Source organism: Schistocerca piceifrons, chromosome 1, assembly GCF_021461385.2.
Source record: "Schistocerca piceifrons isolate TAMUIC-IGC-003096 chromosome 1, iqSchPice1.1, whole genome shotgun sequence".
In the NCBI taxonomy this organism is placed as follows: Eukaryota; Metazoa; Arthropoda; class Insecta; order Orthoptera; family Acrididae; genus Schistocerca; species Schistocerca piceifrons.
The window spans coordinates 148,310,352-148,330,875 of record NC_060138.1 but is presented as its reverse complement, the minus strand read 5'-3'; the positions used below and the strand labels follow the sequence as shown (position 1 = coordinate 148,330,875).

At 41.0% G+C, this 20,524-nt stretch overlaps 1 protein-coding gene across 3 annotated transcripts in view; it reads left to right on the top strand.

Annotated features, from left to right (window-relative positions):
* LOC124783031 overlaps positions 1 to 19,721 on the top strand; it is a 39,505-nt gene extending 19,784 nt beyond the window's left edge. For all 3 annotated transcript variants that reach the window (XM_047253992.1, XM_047253991.1, XM_047253993.1), the window contains one exon: positions 17,956 to 19,721. In XM_047253992.1, the coding sequence (XP_047109948.1) occupies positions 18,007 to 19,683 (1,677 nt within the window). In that variant the 5' untranslated portion in view covers positions 17,956 to 18,006 and the 3' untranslated portion in view covers positions 19,684 to 19,721. The remainder of the gene's footprint in view (positions 1 to 17,955) is intronic.
* The last annotated feature ends 803 nt before the right edge of the window (positions 19,722 to 20,524 follow it).

The window sequence follows — 20,524 nt, the reverse complement described above, 5'->3', positions numbered from 1 at the left end:
GGAGCAGACAGTACTTGTCTGCTCTGGTTTTACTGGGTATTTGGGCGATCTTGGCTCGATTATGGGTGCACGGTGTATGGGTCTGTGAGACCTTCTTATTTAAAGAGGTTGGACGTCGTGCACCATAAAGGGATTTTGTTAGCTATTGTAGCATTCAGAACAAGCCCCATACCAAGCCTCTGTGCAGAGGCTGGTGAGCCACCTCTTCATGCCAGGCGACAGCTACTTACGGTGCACCAGGCAAACACAACATTGTCCACACCATACACATTCGCCTACCATACCACTGCTCAGCCTCCACTGGAAAGGCTTTTTTGTAACTGGCAATAGGCAATGAGACCCTATGGGATCAGTGCACAGGATTGCCTTCTAGGGATGGGTATGGCTGGTCTTCATGTTTCACATCACGGTGGGAGCAGATTTCCATCTTGGCTTCTCCAGAGGCCCAGACTTATTTTAGACTTGACGAATTTTCAGAAACATCGTATGTCAAATTGGACATTTCAGTCTCTCTTTTTTAACATTTTAGATACGCATCACGGTCTCACAGTAGTGCACACGATGGCTCCAAACAAGTTAATTCCCTTGGCTGCTCTGTCGTGTTTCCTGACCATGTCACCAGGATTCGCCTTCCTGACAAGTATACCATTTCCTCAATGGAGCTCCATGCGATCTTGAACACACTTCAGCAGATGCATCGTATTAGGGGCAAACAGTTTCTCATTTGCTCCAATTCCCCTCCCAGAGATCCGAATGGGGGACTATTTTACCTCTGGAATATTTTACCCAAGAGGACACACCACACAATAAAGCTGCATGCCCCAGGGAAAAATTATGGCTGTAGTTTCCCCTTGCTTTCAGCGGTTCATAGTACCAGCACAGCAAGGCCGTTTTGGTTAATGTTACAAGGCCAGATCACTAATCATCCAGACTGTTGCCCATGCAACTACTGAAAAGGCTGCTGCTCCTCTTCAGGAACCACATGTTTGCCTGGCCTCTCAACAGAGACCCCTCTGTCATGGCTGTACCTACAGTACGGCCATATGTATTGCTGAGGCACGCAAGCCTCCCCACAAATGGCAAGGTTCATGGGAAAGAATCATAATTAATTGATCATAATTTGAAGAAAGAAATATTGTTTACAGTTATAACGCTAGAAGAAAAAAAAATACCTTCATTACTCAACATTAACACTTTCGCTGCAGCATCGGTGCAGACACGCAACTCTCCAGTGCGGCCCGGCAACGTGCGAGTGCAGGCCGGTAATGCTCCGAAATGGCAGGTACCGCTCGTAACTGACGCTCCTAAGCACACCTGAGCTACGGGATGACGTCAAGACCTTGTAAGATCTGTAGGATCATGTTCTATACCGAATTAATGATGACACCTTAGATGCATTACTTCAAATAAGCTGCGACTGTATTGTGGTCATGTTTTGAAGTCTGTTTGCTGTCTAACACCCATAGGGGTCACACAGGCGTCATTCAAATGTTCATTAGCCGCCATTATGAACAATATACGTTCGATAACTGACCACACAAAACAGAAGTTTACACGCTATGATGCTAGCTTAGACACTGCAACTAGACTGAGTAATCCGATAATGAGCGCGGGCGCTTATAAGCGTCAGCCGCACTGGCTCATGGCTTGTTGTGATGCTTATAAGCGTCAGCCACAGCAAAAGTGTTAAGCCAGTTACTGATTCAGCAAGGTGTTCAGTATTACCCACGAAAGCCTTATCACATACACAATAGTATAAAATATCTGACAAACAGCAAAGTGGGTTATGAATGTAAAATGAATTGCTTGTGTTGAACAAATTCTGTCAACTCTATAGACACACTTAAATTGACAACCTGTTGCACAGCAGAGAAACAGATTTATTTTTATTGTTATATTCATCTCACTGAGTGGTGACAGGGTAATTTGAAGCCATTGTGGGGTCATTCTACAGATAGACAGTATTGTGCAGCCACCCACACAAATTGTGTATATTTAAACTTATTTGTTCCATATCTTTTGACAGATATTGGCAAATGATCTGTGGAAAATGGAATTAACCAAGACTTATGGTTCTGTATGTAAGTCTTTTTCCACTCTTTATTGAGTTTCATATTTTTACAAAACCATGTAAGTACACAATGAAATTTCAATTCTGCTGCTGTGTGTGCCTTAAAATAACACTTCTGATAGGTTAAAACTGTTTGATGGACAAGAATTCAAATTCTAATCTGTGCCTGTTGCATAAGACAAAAACCTTAGTTGTGTGGACATTGCTTCAAATGGAAGAAAGAAAATTATGGGTTTTGTTCTGGTGTGTTACACTGTTTTAATCTGCATCATGTTTCATATAATTACCCGACCTCCACTATCGGGTCGAGAAATGTAGGGTCCCCCTGAATAGGTCAGGCGTGCACTACATGCCAGAAGCGGCTACAAGGTTAGCGGAGTACGTGTGGAGTGCACATGTGGGTTTTTTAGGTTAGAGAATTCCCTCCCTAGGCCCAACAAGACGCCTCCTGAGACACGGCAAGGTAGGAGTAGGCAAAATGCAACAGGGAATAACAATATTAATGTGCTTATAGCAAACTGCAGGAGCGTCTATAGAAAGGTCCCAGAACTGCTCTCATTAATAAACGGTCACAATGCCCATATAGTACTAGGGACAGAAAGTTGGCTGAAACCAGACGTAAACAGTAATGAAATCCTAAACTCAGATTGGAATGTATACCGCACAGACAGGCTGGACAGTGAAGGGGGAGGTGTGTTTATAGCGATAAGAAGTGCAATAGTATCGAAGGAAATTGACGGAGATCCGAAATGTGAAATAATTTGGGTGATGGTCACGGTTAAAGCAGGCTCAGACATGGTAATTGGATGTCTCTATAGGCCCCCTGGCTCAGCAGCTGTTGTGGCTGGGCACCTGAAGGATAATTTGGAAAATATTTCGAGTAGATTTCCCCACAATGTTATAGTTCTGGGTGGAGATTTTAATTTGCCGGATATAGACTGGGTGACTCAAACGTTCATAACGGGTGGCAGGGACAAAGAATCCAGTGAAATTTTTTTAAGCGCTTTATCTGAAAACTACCTTGAGCAGTCAAACAGAGAACCAACGCGTGGCGATAACATATTAGACCTTCTGGTGACAAACAGACCCGAACTATTTGAAATAGTTAACGCAGAACAGGGAATCAGTGATCATAAAGCGGTTACTGCATCGATGATTTCAGCCATAAATAGAAATATTAAAAAAGGTAGGAAGATTTTTCTGTTTAGCAAAAGTGACAAAAAGCAGATTACAGAGTACCTGACGGCTCAACACAAAAGTTTTGTCTCAGGTACAGATAGTGTTGAGGATCGGTGGACAAAGTTCAAAACCATTGTACAATATGCGTTAGATGAGTATGTGCCAAGCAAGATCGTAAGAAATGGAAAAGAGCCACTGTGGTACAACAACCGAGTTAGAAAACTTCTGCGGAAGCAAAGGGAACTTCACAGCAAACATAAACATAGCCAAAGCCTTGCAGACAAACAAAAATTACGTGAAGCGAAATTTAGTGTGAGGAGGGCTATGCGAGAGGCGTTCAATAAATTCGAAAGTAAAGTTCTATGTACTGACTTGGCAGAAAATCCTAACAAATTTTTGTCTTATGTCAAAGCGGTAGGTGGATCAAAACAAAATGTCCAGACACTCTGTGACCAAAATGGTACTGAAACAGACGATGACAGATAAAGGCCGAAATACTAAATGTCTTTTTCCAAAGCTGTTTCACAGAGGATGGCTGCACTGTAGTTCCTTCTCTAGATTGTCGCACAGATGACAAAATGGTAGATATCAAAATAGACGACAGAGGGATAGAGAAACAATTAAAATTGCTCAAAAGAGGAAAGGCCGCTGGACCTGATGGGATACCAGTTCGATTTTACACAGAGTACGCAAAGGAACTTGCCCCCTTCTTGCAGCAGTGTACCGTAGGTCTCTAGAAGAGCGTAGTGTTCCAAAGGATTGGAAAAGGGCACAGGCCATCCCCGTCTTCTAGAAGGTACGTCGAACAGATGTGCAGAACTATAGACCTATATCTCTAATGTCGATCAGTTGTAGAATTTTGGTACACGTATTATGTTTGAGTATAATGACTTTTCTGGAGACTATAAATCTACTCTGTAGGAATCAGCATGGATTTCGAAAAAGACGGTCGTGTGAAACCCAGCTCGCGCTATTTGTCCACGAGACTCAGAGGGCTATAGACACGGGTTCACAGGTAGATGCCGTGTTTCTTGACTTCCGCAAGGCATTCGATACAGTTCCCCACAGTCGTTTAATGAACAAAGTAAGAGCATATGGATTATCAGACCAATTGTGTGATTGGATTGAAGAGTTCCTAGATAACAGAATGCAGCATCTCATTCTCAGTGGAGAGAAGTCTTCCGAAGTAAGAGTGATTTCAGGTGTGCCGCAGGGGAGTGTCATAGGACCGTTGCTATTCACAGTATACATAAATGATCTTGTGGATGACATCGGAAGTTCACTGAGGCTTTTTGCAGATGATGCTGAGGTGTATCGAGAGATTGTCACAATGGAAAATTGTACTAAAATGCAGGAGGATCTGCAGCGAATTGACGCATGGTGCAGGGAATGGCAATTGAATCTCAATGTAGACAAGTGTAATGTGCTGCGAATACATAGAAAGATAGATCCCTTATCATTTAGTTACAAAATAGCAGGTCAGCAACTGGAAGCAGTTAATTCCATAAATTATCTGGGAGTACGCATTAGGAGTGATTTAAAATGGAATGATCATATAAAGTTGATGATTGGTAAAGAAGATGCCAGACTGAGGTTCATTGGAAGAATCCTAAGGAAATTCAATCCGAAAACAAAGGAAGTAGGTTACATTACGCTTGTTCGCCCACTGCTTGAATACTGCTCAGCAGTGTGGGATCTGTACCAGATAGGGTTGATAGAAGAGATAGAGAAGATCCAACAGAGAGCAGCGCGCTTTGTTACAGGATCATTTAGTAATCGCGAAAGCGTTACAGAGATGATAGATAAACTCCAGCGGAAGACTCTGCAGGAGAGACAGTCAGTAGCTCGGTACGGGCTTTTGTTAAAGTTTCGAGAACATACCTTCACCGAAGAGTCAAGCAGTATATTGCTCCCTCCTACGTATATCTCGCGGAGAGAACATGAGGATAAAATCAGAGAGATTAGAGCCCACACAGAAGCATACCGACAATCCTCCTTTCCACGAATAATATGAGACTGGGATAGAAGGGAGAACTGGTAGAGGTACTCAAGGTACCCTCCGCCACACACCGTTGGGTGGCTTGCGGAGTATGGATGTAGATGTAGATGTAGATGTAGATGTATATGTAGATAGTTCGAGGTTCACTAATAGAACCTGCAACCAATTGTTGTTGATATCTGTGACAGCACAAATCAGTCAAAATGGCTTCCATCGTTCAGTGGAACGTTAATGGGTCAAAGACCCAAGTGAAGGATCTGAAGCTCCTAGCACAGGAACGCCCAATGTGTATCTGTTTGCTGCAAATGCATTTTAAAGCATTTTATGCTCCTGTCCTACAGGGCTATACAGTCTATCACAAGGATAAACTGACTTGGGAGAGAGCCAATGGAGGTGTTGCTGTGTTTGTAAATCATGCACACCACTCCTGTGCTCTCTTCCTAGTTACTGACCTGCAAGCAGTTGCAGTTGAAATTCACACACATCAGAGGATCACAGTTTGCTCGCTGTATTTACCTCCTTCTGATGCAGTAGACTCTGAAGCTCTCACAGAGCTTCTAGAACAACCACCCTGCCTATTTCTCCTCTTGGGAGTCTTCAATGTTCACCATGTCTTGTGGGGCTCGACCTCCACTTACCCTCGGGGTCGGGCTACGGAGGGCTTCAGGACATCTCAAGAGCTGTGCATCCTAAACACTGGTACTTCCACTCAGTCCTGTGCTGCAACTGGCTCATTCTCGGCTAGTGACCTCTCTCTCTCTCTCTCTCTCTCTCTCTCTCTCTCTCTCTCTCTCTCTCTCTCTCTGCTCTCCAGCCCTTGCAGACTCCATTCAGTGGGAAGTTGTTGATGATTTTCATTCCAGTGACCACTTCCCACTATACTCCATTCACCGAAACAAGAGACGTTCTGTAAACATGGCAAGGCGCGTGACCACTGCGCTGCCGTCGAGGGGTGTACAAGGCAGGGGCGTCAGAAATTAAAAAATGAAAGTCGTGTTTTTTATAATTTGGCACCTGAACATGATAAAGTGATCCGAGAACTACCTTCCGACATCTTTTTGTACATTATATTGAAATTTATTGTCACTGAAAAAGAGAAATATTTAAGCTTTCAGGAAAAGTTGTTTTTTCGTGTTACTCTGTATTTATCACGCCATATCTCCTAAACTGTGTGTTGCACAGCAAAATAATTTTATAATTGCCTTCAGTACTATAGTTGATGACGTCTGCAAATTTTCTGCCCAATAGAGTCAGTAATAGTGAAGTAATAAATTAAAATCTCACGTCTGATGCAGAACTTTTACCATATCATCGTCCGAAACATAGTAAGCGACAACTTTTCCCCTTTAAATTTTTTTGTGGGGGTCTAAAGAAAAGTTTCATAAAGGTTTGAATTTAATTTTCTAGTTTGTTTGAATGCGATGGGTGCAACCGTTTGTCCTTTATGAGCAATGCATTGTGCGGTTCGCAGGTGCGGCGCTCAGTCAGTGTGACCGTCTCAGTTGCAGGTGTGAGCTTGTTAGTGGATGTTGTACAGCGGCGGTTTCAGGATATCTTAAGTTCACCTGTAAGGATGCTTGAAAGACTAGTTGTTGATTATTAGAGTAAGTATATGTGTTTGTAGTCATGCTGATCACTGTTTATGTGCACATCCAATAGCATCGCATGGTTTCTTATTTTTTATATTCACTTATTTCATTAGCATCACATACGGCTGTCCTCATTATGTCATCCATGGATTCAGCGAGCGAGGCCGACGTGTTAGTTCTGAGTCCACCAAAGAAGCGAGCAAAGAAGAAATCATTAAGTTCTTCTGAGAAGCACATGGTGCTTAATGTGTATAAAACGGAAGTGTTACATCCAGAGCAGTCGATGAGTGACTGTTTCGAAAACAGCTGCAGCTACAGGTGTTGGACGTTCTTCAGTGTATCGTGTGATAAGTGAGTACAAGGCCATATGCTCTTTGAAGTCTCCCAAGAAAGGAAAATTATGACAGGAACTTTCTGAAAGTGTTGATGACTTCGATAGAAATGCGATACAAAGGAAAGTACACGAATTTTTTTTTCATAACGAATTGCCAACAATTGACAAAGTCCTTACAGTCATGAACGAAGATGCAGATCTGGGCAATTTTCGGAGAACTACATTTTATAAGTTATTGAAAGAAATGAATTTTAAATATGTCCGGCATGGGCGCGATAGCATTCTAATATACGGGGATAACACCATTTTATGGAGGCGGCGTTATCTTTGAACCATCAAATGGTTGAGAGATGACGGCAGACTCATTTTTTATTTGGACGAGACATGGGTGAACGCAGGACATACCTGAAGTTACGTCTGGGTAGATAACACTATAAATTCCTCAAAACAAGCGTTTCTGTCCGGATTATCCACCGGAAGCAAGGGCCCATCAGGTAAAGGGAAATGTTTGATTATCGCATGCATTGGCAGCAAAGCAGGGTTCGTTGAAGGATGTTTGTGGACTTTCGAATCCAAGAAAAGTGGAGATTATCATGAGGAGATGTGTGCCGAAACCTTTGAGAAGTGGTTTCAAGATGTTCTTCCTCGACTTCAGGAAAATGCAGTTATTGTTCTTGATAACGCTCCGTACCATTCTCAGAGAAAAGAAAAAGTTCCCAATGCGAATCCCAATAAGTGTGAAATATCAGAGTGGCTAAAATCTAAAAACATCGATTTCGAAGACAGTATGTTGAAGAAAGAACTTTTAGATATAGTTAAAAATCACATAACAGCACACAACGAATACACAATAGATGAAATGGCGAAGAATGCAGGGAAAACTGTTCTCAGAATTCCTCCATCCCACTGTGAATTAAACGCCATGGAGTTAGTGTGGGCCAGAAGCAAAGGCTATGTTGTAGCGAAAAACAAAACATACAAAATGCCGGAAGTTAAAGTACTGCTAGAAGAAGCAGTAAGAACAGTGACTGCAGAGGATTGGAACAAATGCATCCTCCATGTCATAGAAAAAGTGGAAACTCAAATGTGGAAATTAGACTGCATTATAGAGGAGAGAGAGGAGCGGTTTGTTATAAACCTCAATGAAAACAGTTCAAGGTCGACAGAGTGAACCTTGTTTCATCCTTTATCATTATTATTACTGGTATTGTTATTAAAATCAACAATTAATTGTGTTTGAATGGAGCGTTTTGTTAGCAACCTAAGTGAAAATAAATCTGCTCCGACAGAATGAACTCAGTTTAACATTATTGTTAAATTTATTTTCGTATATTTTTTCCCAGGTTTCTCACAGTCCGCTATGACAGCTCGGCAACCAGCCGAACGCTGCCAGCTGCAAAGCGTGCGCCAAGGATTTTCCACACCCCTACGTATCACGTGAACACCGAATGCTTTCTCTGGAAATGAGCGTAGTCGCTCATGTGACACTGTTTATGTTTCGTCCCAGCTCTCGGTGAATAGTCTTTATGTATTCACGTACTGGATGGATCACAACCTGAAGACAAGCCGCCAAAATGGATGGTCAGCAGGGATAACCAGATGCTGTTCAGCTAGCTGGCTGTGTTTGAACACCACAATAGTGTCCAAGGATGGGTGGACCACATCACACGAGTGATCCACCATGCCACTGACTTATCCATCCTACAAGTCTTCCGGTCATCTAAGGAGTCGACATGTGCCTTGGTGGACACAATCTCAGGGTCTTTCGAGTTGCGAGCACCAAGGCTTGACTCGTCATTAGAGAGAGTAAGGAAAGGTTATGGCAAATGTTCCTGGAATCCATCAACCATTCCATATCTACTAAAGTATGGGAAGCCATCTGGAAGATTTCCAGTAAATACAGCTGTTTATGAATAGCAGCAGTACTGAAATGGGTGTATCCAAACAACATCCAGCCACATCTCTAAGGCACTGGCTGAGCATTTTGCTAAAACTATTGCCAACCAGGATCTGGCATTTCATCGCTACTGTGGGACTGTAGAGAGGGGAAAATTGGACGTCAGATCCATAAATTCTGAGATGTACAACTATCCTTTCTCCATGTGGGAGCTGGAGTCAGTTCTGTATGAGACTTGTGATACTGCACCTGGTCACGACCAAATCCAGTACTGCGTGCTTCAACATTTGCCAGTGGCATCAAAGGAAATCCTCCTCAAATGCTTTAATCTCATATGACAGACAGGTAACTTCACCAACTCATGAAGAGAGGCAATTCTGATACCTCTCCTCAGACCAGGAAAGGACTGAACATGTCCCAGTAATTATCGGAGTTTCACCTTAACGAGGTGTGTAGGAAATACCCTAAAGTGAATGGTTGATTGTCGTCTGGTCTGGTTGTTAGTGACCAGGCAATTCCTTAGCTGCTCTCAATGTGGATTCCGAAGGTTTCAGTCCACTGACGACAACCTGACTCTGCTAGAGGTGGCTATTCAACAGACTTTCCTTAGTCAGTATTGCTGCATCGGCATATTCTTTGATATCAGTAAGGTGTACGAGACTACTTGGAGACACTGTATTCTCGCACAGCTGCATCAACGGAGCTTTGTGGCCACCTCCCCATCTTTGTACAGTCTTTCCTGTCCCAGCTGTTTTTGGGGCCCAAGTTGGTAACATGCTGTCAAATCAATTTGAGCAGGAGAACGGTGTGTCTGAGGGCAGTGTTTTAAGTGTTACCCTCTTTGCCATAGCCATAAACAGTACCATGCCTATGATAAGGAGTCCTGTACAGTGCTCATTATTTGTGGACGATTTTGCTGTTTTCTGTTCCTCCACCAGTGTTGCAACAGTGAGCTGTCAGTTGCAGCTTACATCACTCAGGTTATAGGAGTGGACTGCAAAGACAGGGTTTCAGTTTTCTGCAGAGAAGTGTGTGCGTGTGTTCATTTGAATGATTCTCATCATCTTTTTAAATTGCCTGACTTGCATATGAGGGACACCGTCCTACACTTTAGAAACTCAGTGAGGTTCCGGGGCCTAATTTTTGACTCAGAATTGTCATGGTTGCCACATCTGAGAGACCTGAAAGCCAGAACCCTCAAGGCACTGAACATAATCAAGCACCTTAGCCACAGGTCTTGGGGAGCACACAGGGCATGTCTGCTCCAGTTTTATAGGGCTTTCTTGCATTCGTGGCTGGACTATGAGTGCGGAGTGTATGAATCAGTGAGGCATTCTTATTCGAAGATGCTGTCCACCATAAGGGGATTCAGATGGGCACAGGTGCTTATAGAAGCAGTCCCTTAGCCAGTCTCTGCGCTGAGGTTGGGGAACTGCCACTCACCATCCAGCGACAGCTCCTTATGGTGCAGGAGACATATAAGTTCCTTGCAACCCCGACTTTCACCCACATACCATTCTGTTGCTCATCCATCTCTGGAAAGCCTTTTTTGCAACTGTCCATGGGCCACAGTGCCATTCGGGATCTGTATGCAGCGTGTGTTGGAGTCACTGGGTGTGGAACAAGTACAACCCCAAATCCAAGGTTTTAACCATCTGCCATCCTTGTTACTGCAGAGGCACAGCGTCGTTTCAGATTTAGTACAGTCCAGGAAAGATCGCACTTCTGCTTCCGATTTTAATTCCCTATTTTCTGACATTTTATTTGAGCACCACAACTATGTAGCTGTGTTTACAGATGGGTCTAAGCAGGGGGACACCGTTGATTGCTCTGTTGTTTTCCCGGATCGTGCACTCAAGATCGGAATGACTCCAGAATTTATGGTCTTTTATGCAGAATTACATGTGGTCTTACAGGTACTGAAGCAGATGCAATGTTCTTCCAGTGCTGAATATGTTGTCTGTTTCAATTCCCTTAGTGCCCTTCACTCTCTCCAACATTTATACCCAGCAGATAAAGTAGCCCAGAATATCCAGGATGCTCTCCTCCAACTACGACGACTGGGGAAGAAGGTGTCTTTCTGCTGGGTACCAGGGCACATTAGTATTGCAAGGATCGAAAGGGCGGATCTAGCAGCCAAGGAGGCATGCCATGATCCTCAGGTATTTCATTGTGCTATCCCCCTTCGTACTGTCACCTCCCTGTTGAGGTACAAAGTCGTGTCGATGGGAGGACAAGTGGCTGCAAGTGACTGACAACAAGCTCCGTATCATAAAGTATACAACTCAAGCCATGGCGTACTTCCTTCCAGTCACATCAATGGGATGAGTTTCTCCTTACTCATATTTGCATAGACCACAGCCGTATGACGCATGGATTCTTACTCCAGCAAGAGAACCCTCCAATGTGTAATGCTTGTGGCGTGCAGATCACGGTGTGCCACATTTAATTGGACTGTGATTTATTTTCAAATCAGTGGGCCGCAGCGGATTTGCCAATGGATCTGCAGTCCATTTTCAGTAATGTTCAAATGAATGCGATTCAGGTGTTAAAGTTTTGTGAATTGTCCAATATTTTTGATAAGAATTTATGGAGGTGTTTTTAATTTGTTAATAGCGTGACTGGCTCACCTAAGTATTTTGTAAGTGGTCAGCCAGTCACACTTCCCTGTGTTTTTCTTTTTGTTCTTCCGTGTTTTAATTTCATGTATAGGTACTTTTCCTCTTTCTAATTTGTTTTCGTGCATGTAAGATGGAATGACTGTGTGCTCACTATGAGTGCAAGAATGTGCAAAACTGAGTTTATCTCCACATTCGTTTGTTTTGATAAGTTTAAGGGCATTGATGACCTTGATGTTGAGTGCCCATAAGGTACACGCGCGCGCGCGCACACACATTCTGTCATCTGGAGTGTGTGTCTCTACAGCACTCCTATTTGTTACAGAAGCTTAATTTTTTTAACGTGTTCCAGTGCTGCGCATTTAATTGTAAAATTATGCAGATTTCCCAGCACAAAATGATGATCTAAATATTGACATATTTCATGGAATAGACTGTACTGCTTGATTTCACATATAGATGGTGAAAGGTACTATGGTACTAGAATTCTCCACATCTTGAACAGCAACTTGTACAAGAGCAATATTCAAAAGCATGATAGTGTTGTGTGACATTGTTTTCTCATGGGAGAATTTTCATTACAATACTCTGTTATTTGACATTAAGAAACTGTCACTCTGCAAATCAAGAAATGCTCCATGAATTACTATATCTAAGAAGATTAGGAGCATGTGAGTTCAGGCAGAATTGTGTGGTGGATTTATGGATACCTTAACTGTTGTTCTTGGAACAGACCAGTCTCACCAAGCAAGGTGACACAATGGTTAGCAAACTGGACTTTAATTCAAAAAGACCATGGTTCAGTTCCCTAAGGAGCCATCTAGTTTTGAGTTTTTCATTGTTTTATATGCCATGTTTTAATAAAAATGCTGGAATGGTTCATTTGAAAAGGGCACTGCTGACTTCCCCAATCCATACTAGTACACAGTGTCTAATAAACTTGAGCCACTGCCATGCAATACTTTTTAAAAGAGGAAGCCACCATTTGACTGTGCAGTATTATATTTATCTTTTGTACTATCCAGATTCAGCTGTCATGACATTATCAAGTACCTACTATCCGCTTTGGATTGCCTTAACAGACATGACTTAATAACGGCATAACAACTTTAATCATTGTACTTGATAATGGCATAAAATCCAAAATCTGTTTTGTACAAAAGCCAAATATAATAATATACAATCAAATTGTCAGTGACAGAGCATGAGACAGTAATCGAACTATTATTAGTCTCAACTGAATGTTGTGTATTTGTTAGTAAACATTTCAATTCAGTAAGACTTTTCCTAAAAATGTGTTACATAATACTGCAAATATACATTTCTGCTCTACCTTGAAAACCTATAGTGTTCAGTTATCTCTCTTCCTGTTCCACAATATGATGATCAAGCTGTGTCCAAGCAGTAAAATTTTGAACTATGTGAGCACCTGACTGAATCCCAACTAGATTTATTGTTGGATCATTGTTTCCTCATCATTTTTACATAGCCAGCTTTCAAGAGTTCATAGATTAGTGGGACTAAGGTATATTTAGGTATAATATAATACTTTTTGTATAGATTCGGGTTCTCACAGCTGTTCACACAATGTACTATGTAAATTTTGTGTTATGGTTGTAAAGTAGCTTACCAAATGCCACATGAGAGGAAAAATTCTATACTCATAGCAGTTCTACCTATTCCATGGAATACACAGAGTGTCTGTATAGACAGAACATGATAGTGCAGTGATTAGAATGACATGTTTTATGGATCTTGAAGATAGATTACGTAGCATTGTGCTGAGTCACGTGTAGCAGAGACAAGTTGGTAAATGAGGTCGAGCACTACATGTGGAATGTGTCGAGAGAGATCTATGACAAAGGTATGAGTATGATAAATGGCACAGTACATGCAAAAGTGTATTGATAGCACAGGTGATTATGTCAGGTAGTTGCTAAAAGTCCAGCCTATCCATAAACGTAACATTCATAGTCAATAAACGGGTTTTCTATTTGAAAAAGAAAAAAGAAAACTGGAGGCCTTATTTTTCAGACACACCTCGTAATTTGTAATTTGATGTGGCAGACAGGACAAGTTTCCCAGCTTGTGGAATGAAGGAATTTTGACACCTCTCCTCAAACCAGGAAAGGACTGTATATGTTCCAGCAGAGTACTGGTTGTTGCCTTGATGAGCTGTGTAAGGAAGACATTGGAGGGAGTGGTCAACTGTCACCAAGTCTGGATGCTAGGGACCAGACTCCTCCTTAGCCACCCAGAAGATGTTGATCTACTGTTGACAACCTGACCGGCTTTTGGCAGCTTTTCTAAGTGAACAGCATTGTCTAGGGATATTTTTTGACATCAACAAGGCATACAATAGAATAGTCTCCCAGGAAAGTGTTTTAAGTATCACCCTCTTTCTATAACCATTAATAGTATAATATCTACGGTAAGGAGTCCTGTGTGATGCTCCTGACTTACGGGTGATCTTGCAGTTTTCTGTTCCTCCTCCAGCTTTGCAGTATTGACTTATCAGTCAAAGTTTAAAGTGAAGAGGTTGGAGGAGTGGACTGTAAAGATGTTTTTTTTTTATTTTCTGCAGATAAGTGTGTGTGTGTGTGTTGGATTTTAATCATTTCCATAATATTTTTAATTTACCTAACATTTGAAAGACCATTAATTGAGGTTTCTGGGCCTAATTTTTTATTGCAAACTGTAGTGCTTTCCACATCTTAACAAATCCAAAGGCAAGGACCCAGAAAGCAAATATTATGTTAAAATGCCTTGGCCATAGTTCTTGCAGAATGGGCAGGGTGCATCTGCTGCAGTTTTATGGCTTTCATGAGACTGTTGCTAGACTATGGTGCACAGTCTATGGATCTGCGAGATCATCTTATCTGAAGACTACCTGACATTATCCTCTACAGGAGAGGGGAGGGGAGAAATCAGCTAACCATGGGTGCTTACCAGAGCAGCTCCATACCCAGTCTCCCTGCTGAAGCTGGAGAACTGCCGCTTGCCTTTTGGTGACATCTCATCATGGCATTTCAAGCTCATATGTTCCTCACTGCTGCCAGTTCACTAGCAACTGTAGTGTTGCTTGTCAAGCTATAGAACACCTTTTCTCTTAGTGCCCACAAGCAACAAGGCCGTTTGGAATCTGTATGAGGCATTTGCTGGAGTCTCTTGGCGTGGTGCAAGTATAGACCCAAATCCAGGGTCGGAACTGGCTGCCACCCTAGTTATTGCAGAGGTCCAGTGTAATATTAGATTTAGTGCGATGTGGGAGAAGCACCTCAACTATATAGCTGTATTAATGAATGGATTCAAACAGGGGGATAGACCCAAATCCAGGGTCGGAACTGGCTGCCACCCTAGTTATTGCAAAGGTCCAGCGTAATATTAGATTTAGTGCGATGTGGGAGAAGCACCTCAACTATATAGCTGTATTAATGAATGGATTTAAACAGGGGGATTCTTTTGGTTGCTCTGTTGTTTTCCCCAATTATGTCCTCTAGATCGGATTGTCTCAAGAATTCACTGTATTTGATACAGAATCAATACATGATCGTGAGGGCATTGGTGCAGATGAAATGTGTTGCAACTGCTAAATTCCTCATCTGTCTGTCCTGAATGTCCTTAGTTTTCTAAACCAGTTATACCCTACAGATTAAGTGGTCCAGAGTATCCTGAATGTTCTTTTTTGCCAACAAAGGTGTGATAAGGGAGTGTCTTTCTGCTAGGTATTAAGGGAAATGTATGTAAAGGCTGTAGTGGCACCAACGTTAGTATCAGTCCCTAGTGAATGAGACAGGAACTGAATTGAGGGCAGCACAGCAAAAGCTGAAATGCTGAACTTCACAAAGGAAAACCCAGGAGAATTGCCCCAATCTAGTCCTCATACCACTGAAAAGATGAGTGAAATCAGTATTAGTGTCAGTGGTGTTGAGAAATAACTCAAATCGTTAAAATTGAACAAAGCTCTAGGCCCCTATGGAATGCCTGTCAGATTCTGTACTGAATTTGTGGTTGGTTTTGCCCCTCTTGTAACTATAATCTGTCATAGATCCCATGAACAAAAAACTGTGCCTAGTTCTTGGAAAAAAGCACAGGTCACACTTGTCTACAAGAAGGCCAGTAGAAGTGTTCCACAAAACTACCATCCAATACACTTTACATCAATTAGTTGTAGAATCTTAGAACATGTTTTGTGCTCAAACTTAATGAGGTATCTTGAACACAGTGGCCTCCTCAATGCCAACCAGCACGGATATTGAAAACTTCGACCGTGTGAAACCCAACTTGCACTTTTTTCACATGGCATACTGAAAGCTTTGGATCAAAGCAGACAGGTGGATGCAGTATTTCTTGATTTCTGAAAAGCAAGTGACTCAGCACCACATCTATGGTTATTGTCAAAAATTTGATCATATGAGATATCAAGAAAAATTTGTGACTGGATTGAGGACGTTTTACTAGGGAGTACACAGCATGTAATCTTTGATGGAGTAATTGTCATATGTAGAAGTAACTTCGGATATAACCCAGGGAAGTGTGTTGGGACCCTTGCTATTCATGTTATTTATTAATGACCTTTTAGACAATATTAATAGTAACATTAGGTTTTTTGCAGATGATGCAGTTATCTGTAATGAAGTACTATCTGAAAGAAGCTGCGTAATTATTCAGTCAGATCTTGACAAGATTTCAAAGTGGTGCAAAGATTGGCAACTTGTTTTAAATGTTTAAAAACGTAAAATTGTGCACTTCACAAAATGGAAAACATAGTACCCTATAATTATAATATCACTGTTGGAATCAGCCAACTCATAGAAATACCTGAGTGTAATACTCTATAGGGATATGAAATGGAATTATCACATAGGCTCAGTCGTGGGTAAAACATGTGGTAGACTTCGGTTTATTGGTAGAATGCTGGGGAAGTGCATCAGTCTGTGAAGGAGACCCATCCTAGAATATTGCTCAAGTGTGTGGGACCCGTACAAACAGGACTAAAATGGTATATTGAATGTATACAGGCAAGAGCAGCATGAATGGTCACAGGTTTGTTTATTCTATGGGAGAGTGTCACAGAGATACTGCAAGAACTGAACTGGAAGACTCTTGAAGACAGGCATAAATTGTCACGAGAAAGTCCATTAACAAAGTTTCAAGGCTTTGAATGGCTACTCTAGGAATATGCTACAATTCCCTACATATCAGTCACTAAGGGGTCATGAGAATAAGATTAGAATAATTACCACATGCACAGAGGCATTCAGTCAATCATTCTTCCCACACTCTGTATGTGAATGGAACGGGAAGAAACCCCAATAACTGGTATAGTGGGGCATATCCTCAGCCATGTATTGCATGATGGACTGCAAAGTGCAGATGTAGATGTAGACATATTTGTGCAGCTTTCTTTCAGTCAGTTCTTCATTGTAGGTAACTGAGTCATCTATCAAAAGTCCAAGTTTGCCATTAATACTACCTGCAAGGTAATATACAACATGAACAACAAGGATTCCAATACACTTTTCAGGTACACACCTAGAGTTACTACTACATCTGTTAAACACTCCATGCCCGAGATAACATACTGTGTCCTCCCTCCCAAGAAATCCTCACTCCACTCACATGTTCCGCTTGTCATAGGGTGTACCATATCTACTTATTCAATGCTTGTGCAGCCTGCTTTGAAGGTTGTGGAATCTGATGTGATTATTGGTCTGTACAGAACAGATCAAGAGATATTGCCAGTATTTTAATGATTCCATTTGAGAATGTTTAGAAAATTAAGTAATGTGAATTGCCAGTTGCTTCAGTAATTATTATAATTACCCCTCATAACATTTCTTGCAAAATATGTTTTATTTTGAGTAGTTCAAGAGTGTTTTTCCAGACCCCCTTTGAACTTACAGGTCATGAATATGAAATGATATGAACTGTACTATGCACAGATGATAGACAGTCATTCTTGCAGTACCCCATCTGTGAGCGAATGAGCGAAGATTTTAACAAAACGTAGTAACGTTTTTGCGATATTATGCAACTTCTAACACACTTTCACATTTATATGCTGAATATTGTTAAGACGATATCAGTTTGCAGAGCCACTGCATCTACACTTTTATATTTAGAGAAACTAGTGTGTACAAATTTCTTTTGATTTCATATCAGTGGTGTCATTATATAATATTTCATTAAATGGATCACAGTTCTGCGAGTGAACTTGCACTGTCTTAGTGAATCATGTATCTGAAAAATCATTCTCTTGTTTCAGGATCTGGCTTCTGCAGAGTTCAGGGCAAGTTAACTTATATGGTTTGAAAAAATGGATCATGGGAAAACAACAGAAGAAATAGATTCATCAGTGGCTGAATTAGTCAACTTGATGAATGATACTTTCACATGCTGCATGAGGAACTATCAAGCCTTACTGCCATACCTTGAGAAAAAGAATACAAGACCCAAAATATATCAAAAATTAGTGCATGTTAATATAATGCTGAACAAGTTGAATGAAGAACTTGTTGGACTTAGAGTTGAATATGTAACTGTGTCGTCACATGAACTAGGAAGTGAGGCCGTTGTGTCTGAAAGAGGTAGGAAAAGAAAAACATCTGATGAGTCCATGGTAGGCAGACCTGAGACCAAAAGTATAAAAACAGAAGTACCATTATCCAGTAGCACTAAGTATTCCTCAGAGAATTTTGTATCAAAAGAAACTGAAGAAACAAGACATACCCAGGTGCAGAAGACTGACACACACAGGATGGAAAGTATAAAAACAGAAGTACAAGATTGCAGTGAAGTTGAAGATTTACCTGTTTTCCCCATTAGTAATAGTGAGAATCCTACATCTCAGGCATCACTTGATACTAGAGATAATAGAGTGACTGTTTGTTTTGATGGTGATGAGGAAAGTGCATCTGTGGCAGATAGGTTTGTGAGGATTAATACATATTTTAAACCCATTGATACAATTACTCAGACAAAAAATAACGAAATGTGTCTTCCATTGCAAAATTCCAAAAGTGAGACTAGAGATCAAGAGAAATATGAAGACATTGGCAAACTTCTTAGTAAAGATCATGATACTCACAGAGGACTGGAAAGAGAAGTTGGCTGTGCCACTTCTTTCTCTTACCAGGCAGAAAGACCTTTCAACAATAAAGAACCACCTGTTCCTTTCACTGCTTGTGATAAGGAATCTGATATGTTGATGGAAAGGAGAGCAAACAGTTGTAATGAGGTAGAGAAAAGAGCTCATTCTCCTATAAGATATGAAAAAGATTGTGTACCTGTTCAGAGGTCAGTGGAACTGTTTAGTCCAGGACATGAACTTTATGGTGTGATAAGGTACGAGAATCGGAAATTGAAATGCGTGTTGTGTGATCGTGAACTTGCCAATTACAAGGTAGTGTATGAGCATGTGAATGGGAAAAGGCATCAACGGAAACAAGCTCCCAAGAAAAACAGCTGTGCTAAAAAGCCTGATGTTTCAAATAATAGCTCTGTAAGTACAACACCTGCTTCTGTGTGTGCTACTGTTCCCTGCTCACTTGCTGATAGTGTTGCTATTGTGGACAAAAGTTATCAGTTAGAAGTAATGGAACACACAGTCAGATTAAACGATATGTGGAAATATTTTTCTGCACCACTTCAAATCAATAGAAAATATTTCTTGATTAATTCCGGTGAAGTGATCTGCTCTCTGTGTAATCAACGTGTAGAAGAACGTGTACGCAGTGTAAAGATACATATTATAAAATGTAGTCATTTGAAACGGATAAAAAGATTAAGAAGCTTAGAAACTGCTTGGAAGTCCTCGAATCAACAAATGTTGAAAGTAGCGGGCATTCTAGATGGCTGTATTCCTAAGACTCAGTTTACTTTGCAAAATGATGGGATTTTTTGTAGAGTGTGTCAATGTTTTTGTGAAAATCATACTGTATTAAATCATTTGACGAGTCAAATGCACTACAGAAAGTCACACAAAATGGAATAAATATAATATAAGAAAACAGAAACAGTAAATGGCAAGAATCTGTGCAGTTATAACATGTTATATTTCCTTTGGTTTTATGTTAAGATTCATTGGTTAAGGCATCAGGGCAGAGATTTGAGAAAATAGATAGAACAAATGGCACTTAACTAAAGAACTATTGATGAGGAGATATAAAGGATTTTCAGTCTAAGCTCATAGACAACAGTTTTTAACATATTTGGTCCAATTCATCTTGAATATATTATGTTTAAATGGCTCTTCCCTTGCCCCATAGTTTTTAAGTGCATGTTATTCTTTGTTGGGTAGTTTAAGTTAATTTTTATTTAACTGCTTTTATGTCTTATTGATCATATGTAAGACAATTTGTTATATGAGTTACATCAGGTGTTGAGGTAACCTTTTCTCTTGCTGGTGCACCTACACACCAGTCGACTATTCAAGCATCTTGTATGTATAACTGTTTTGTTTATCTATTCCACATTCTGTTATTGAAGAGAGGAGTCGCTGAATAGGAATGCTTTTATTATTTTTGTTAAGTTATTTGTTTATTTATGTTATTTTAAAGTGGAAAAACTTGAAATTAGTAGGCAGGTGAAGCACTAGGGCTGTTGAAGAAATGTCTGATCTTACTTTTTAATGTTGAAAAGAAGACTGTTATCAGGGCTTACATTCTCTCTATGTGTGCAGGCATATGTAATGCAGATGCGGCCCCCCCCCCCCCCCCCCCCACTACCACAGAAACAACTGGTCACTGGTTAGCTGTTGATAAGTGAACTGGTGTAAGTAGTAGTTGTAGGATTTTAATTGTGGGCAGAATGGCAGAAAAAGGGGAAGAAATTTG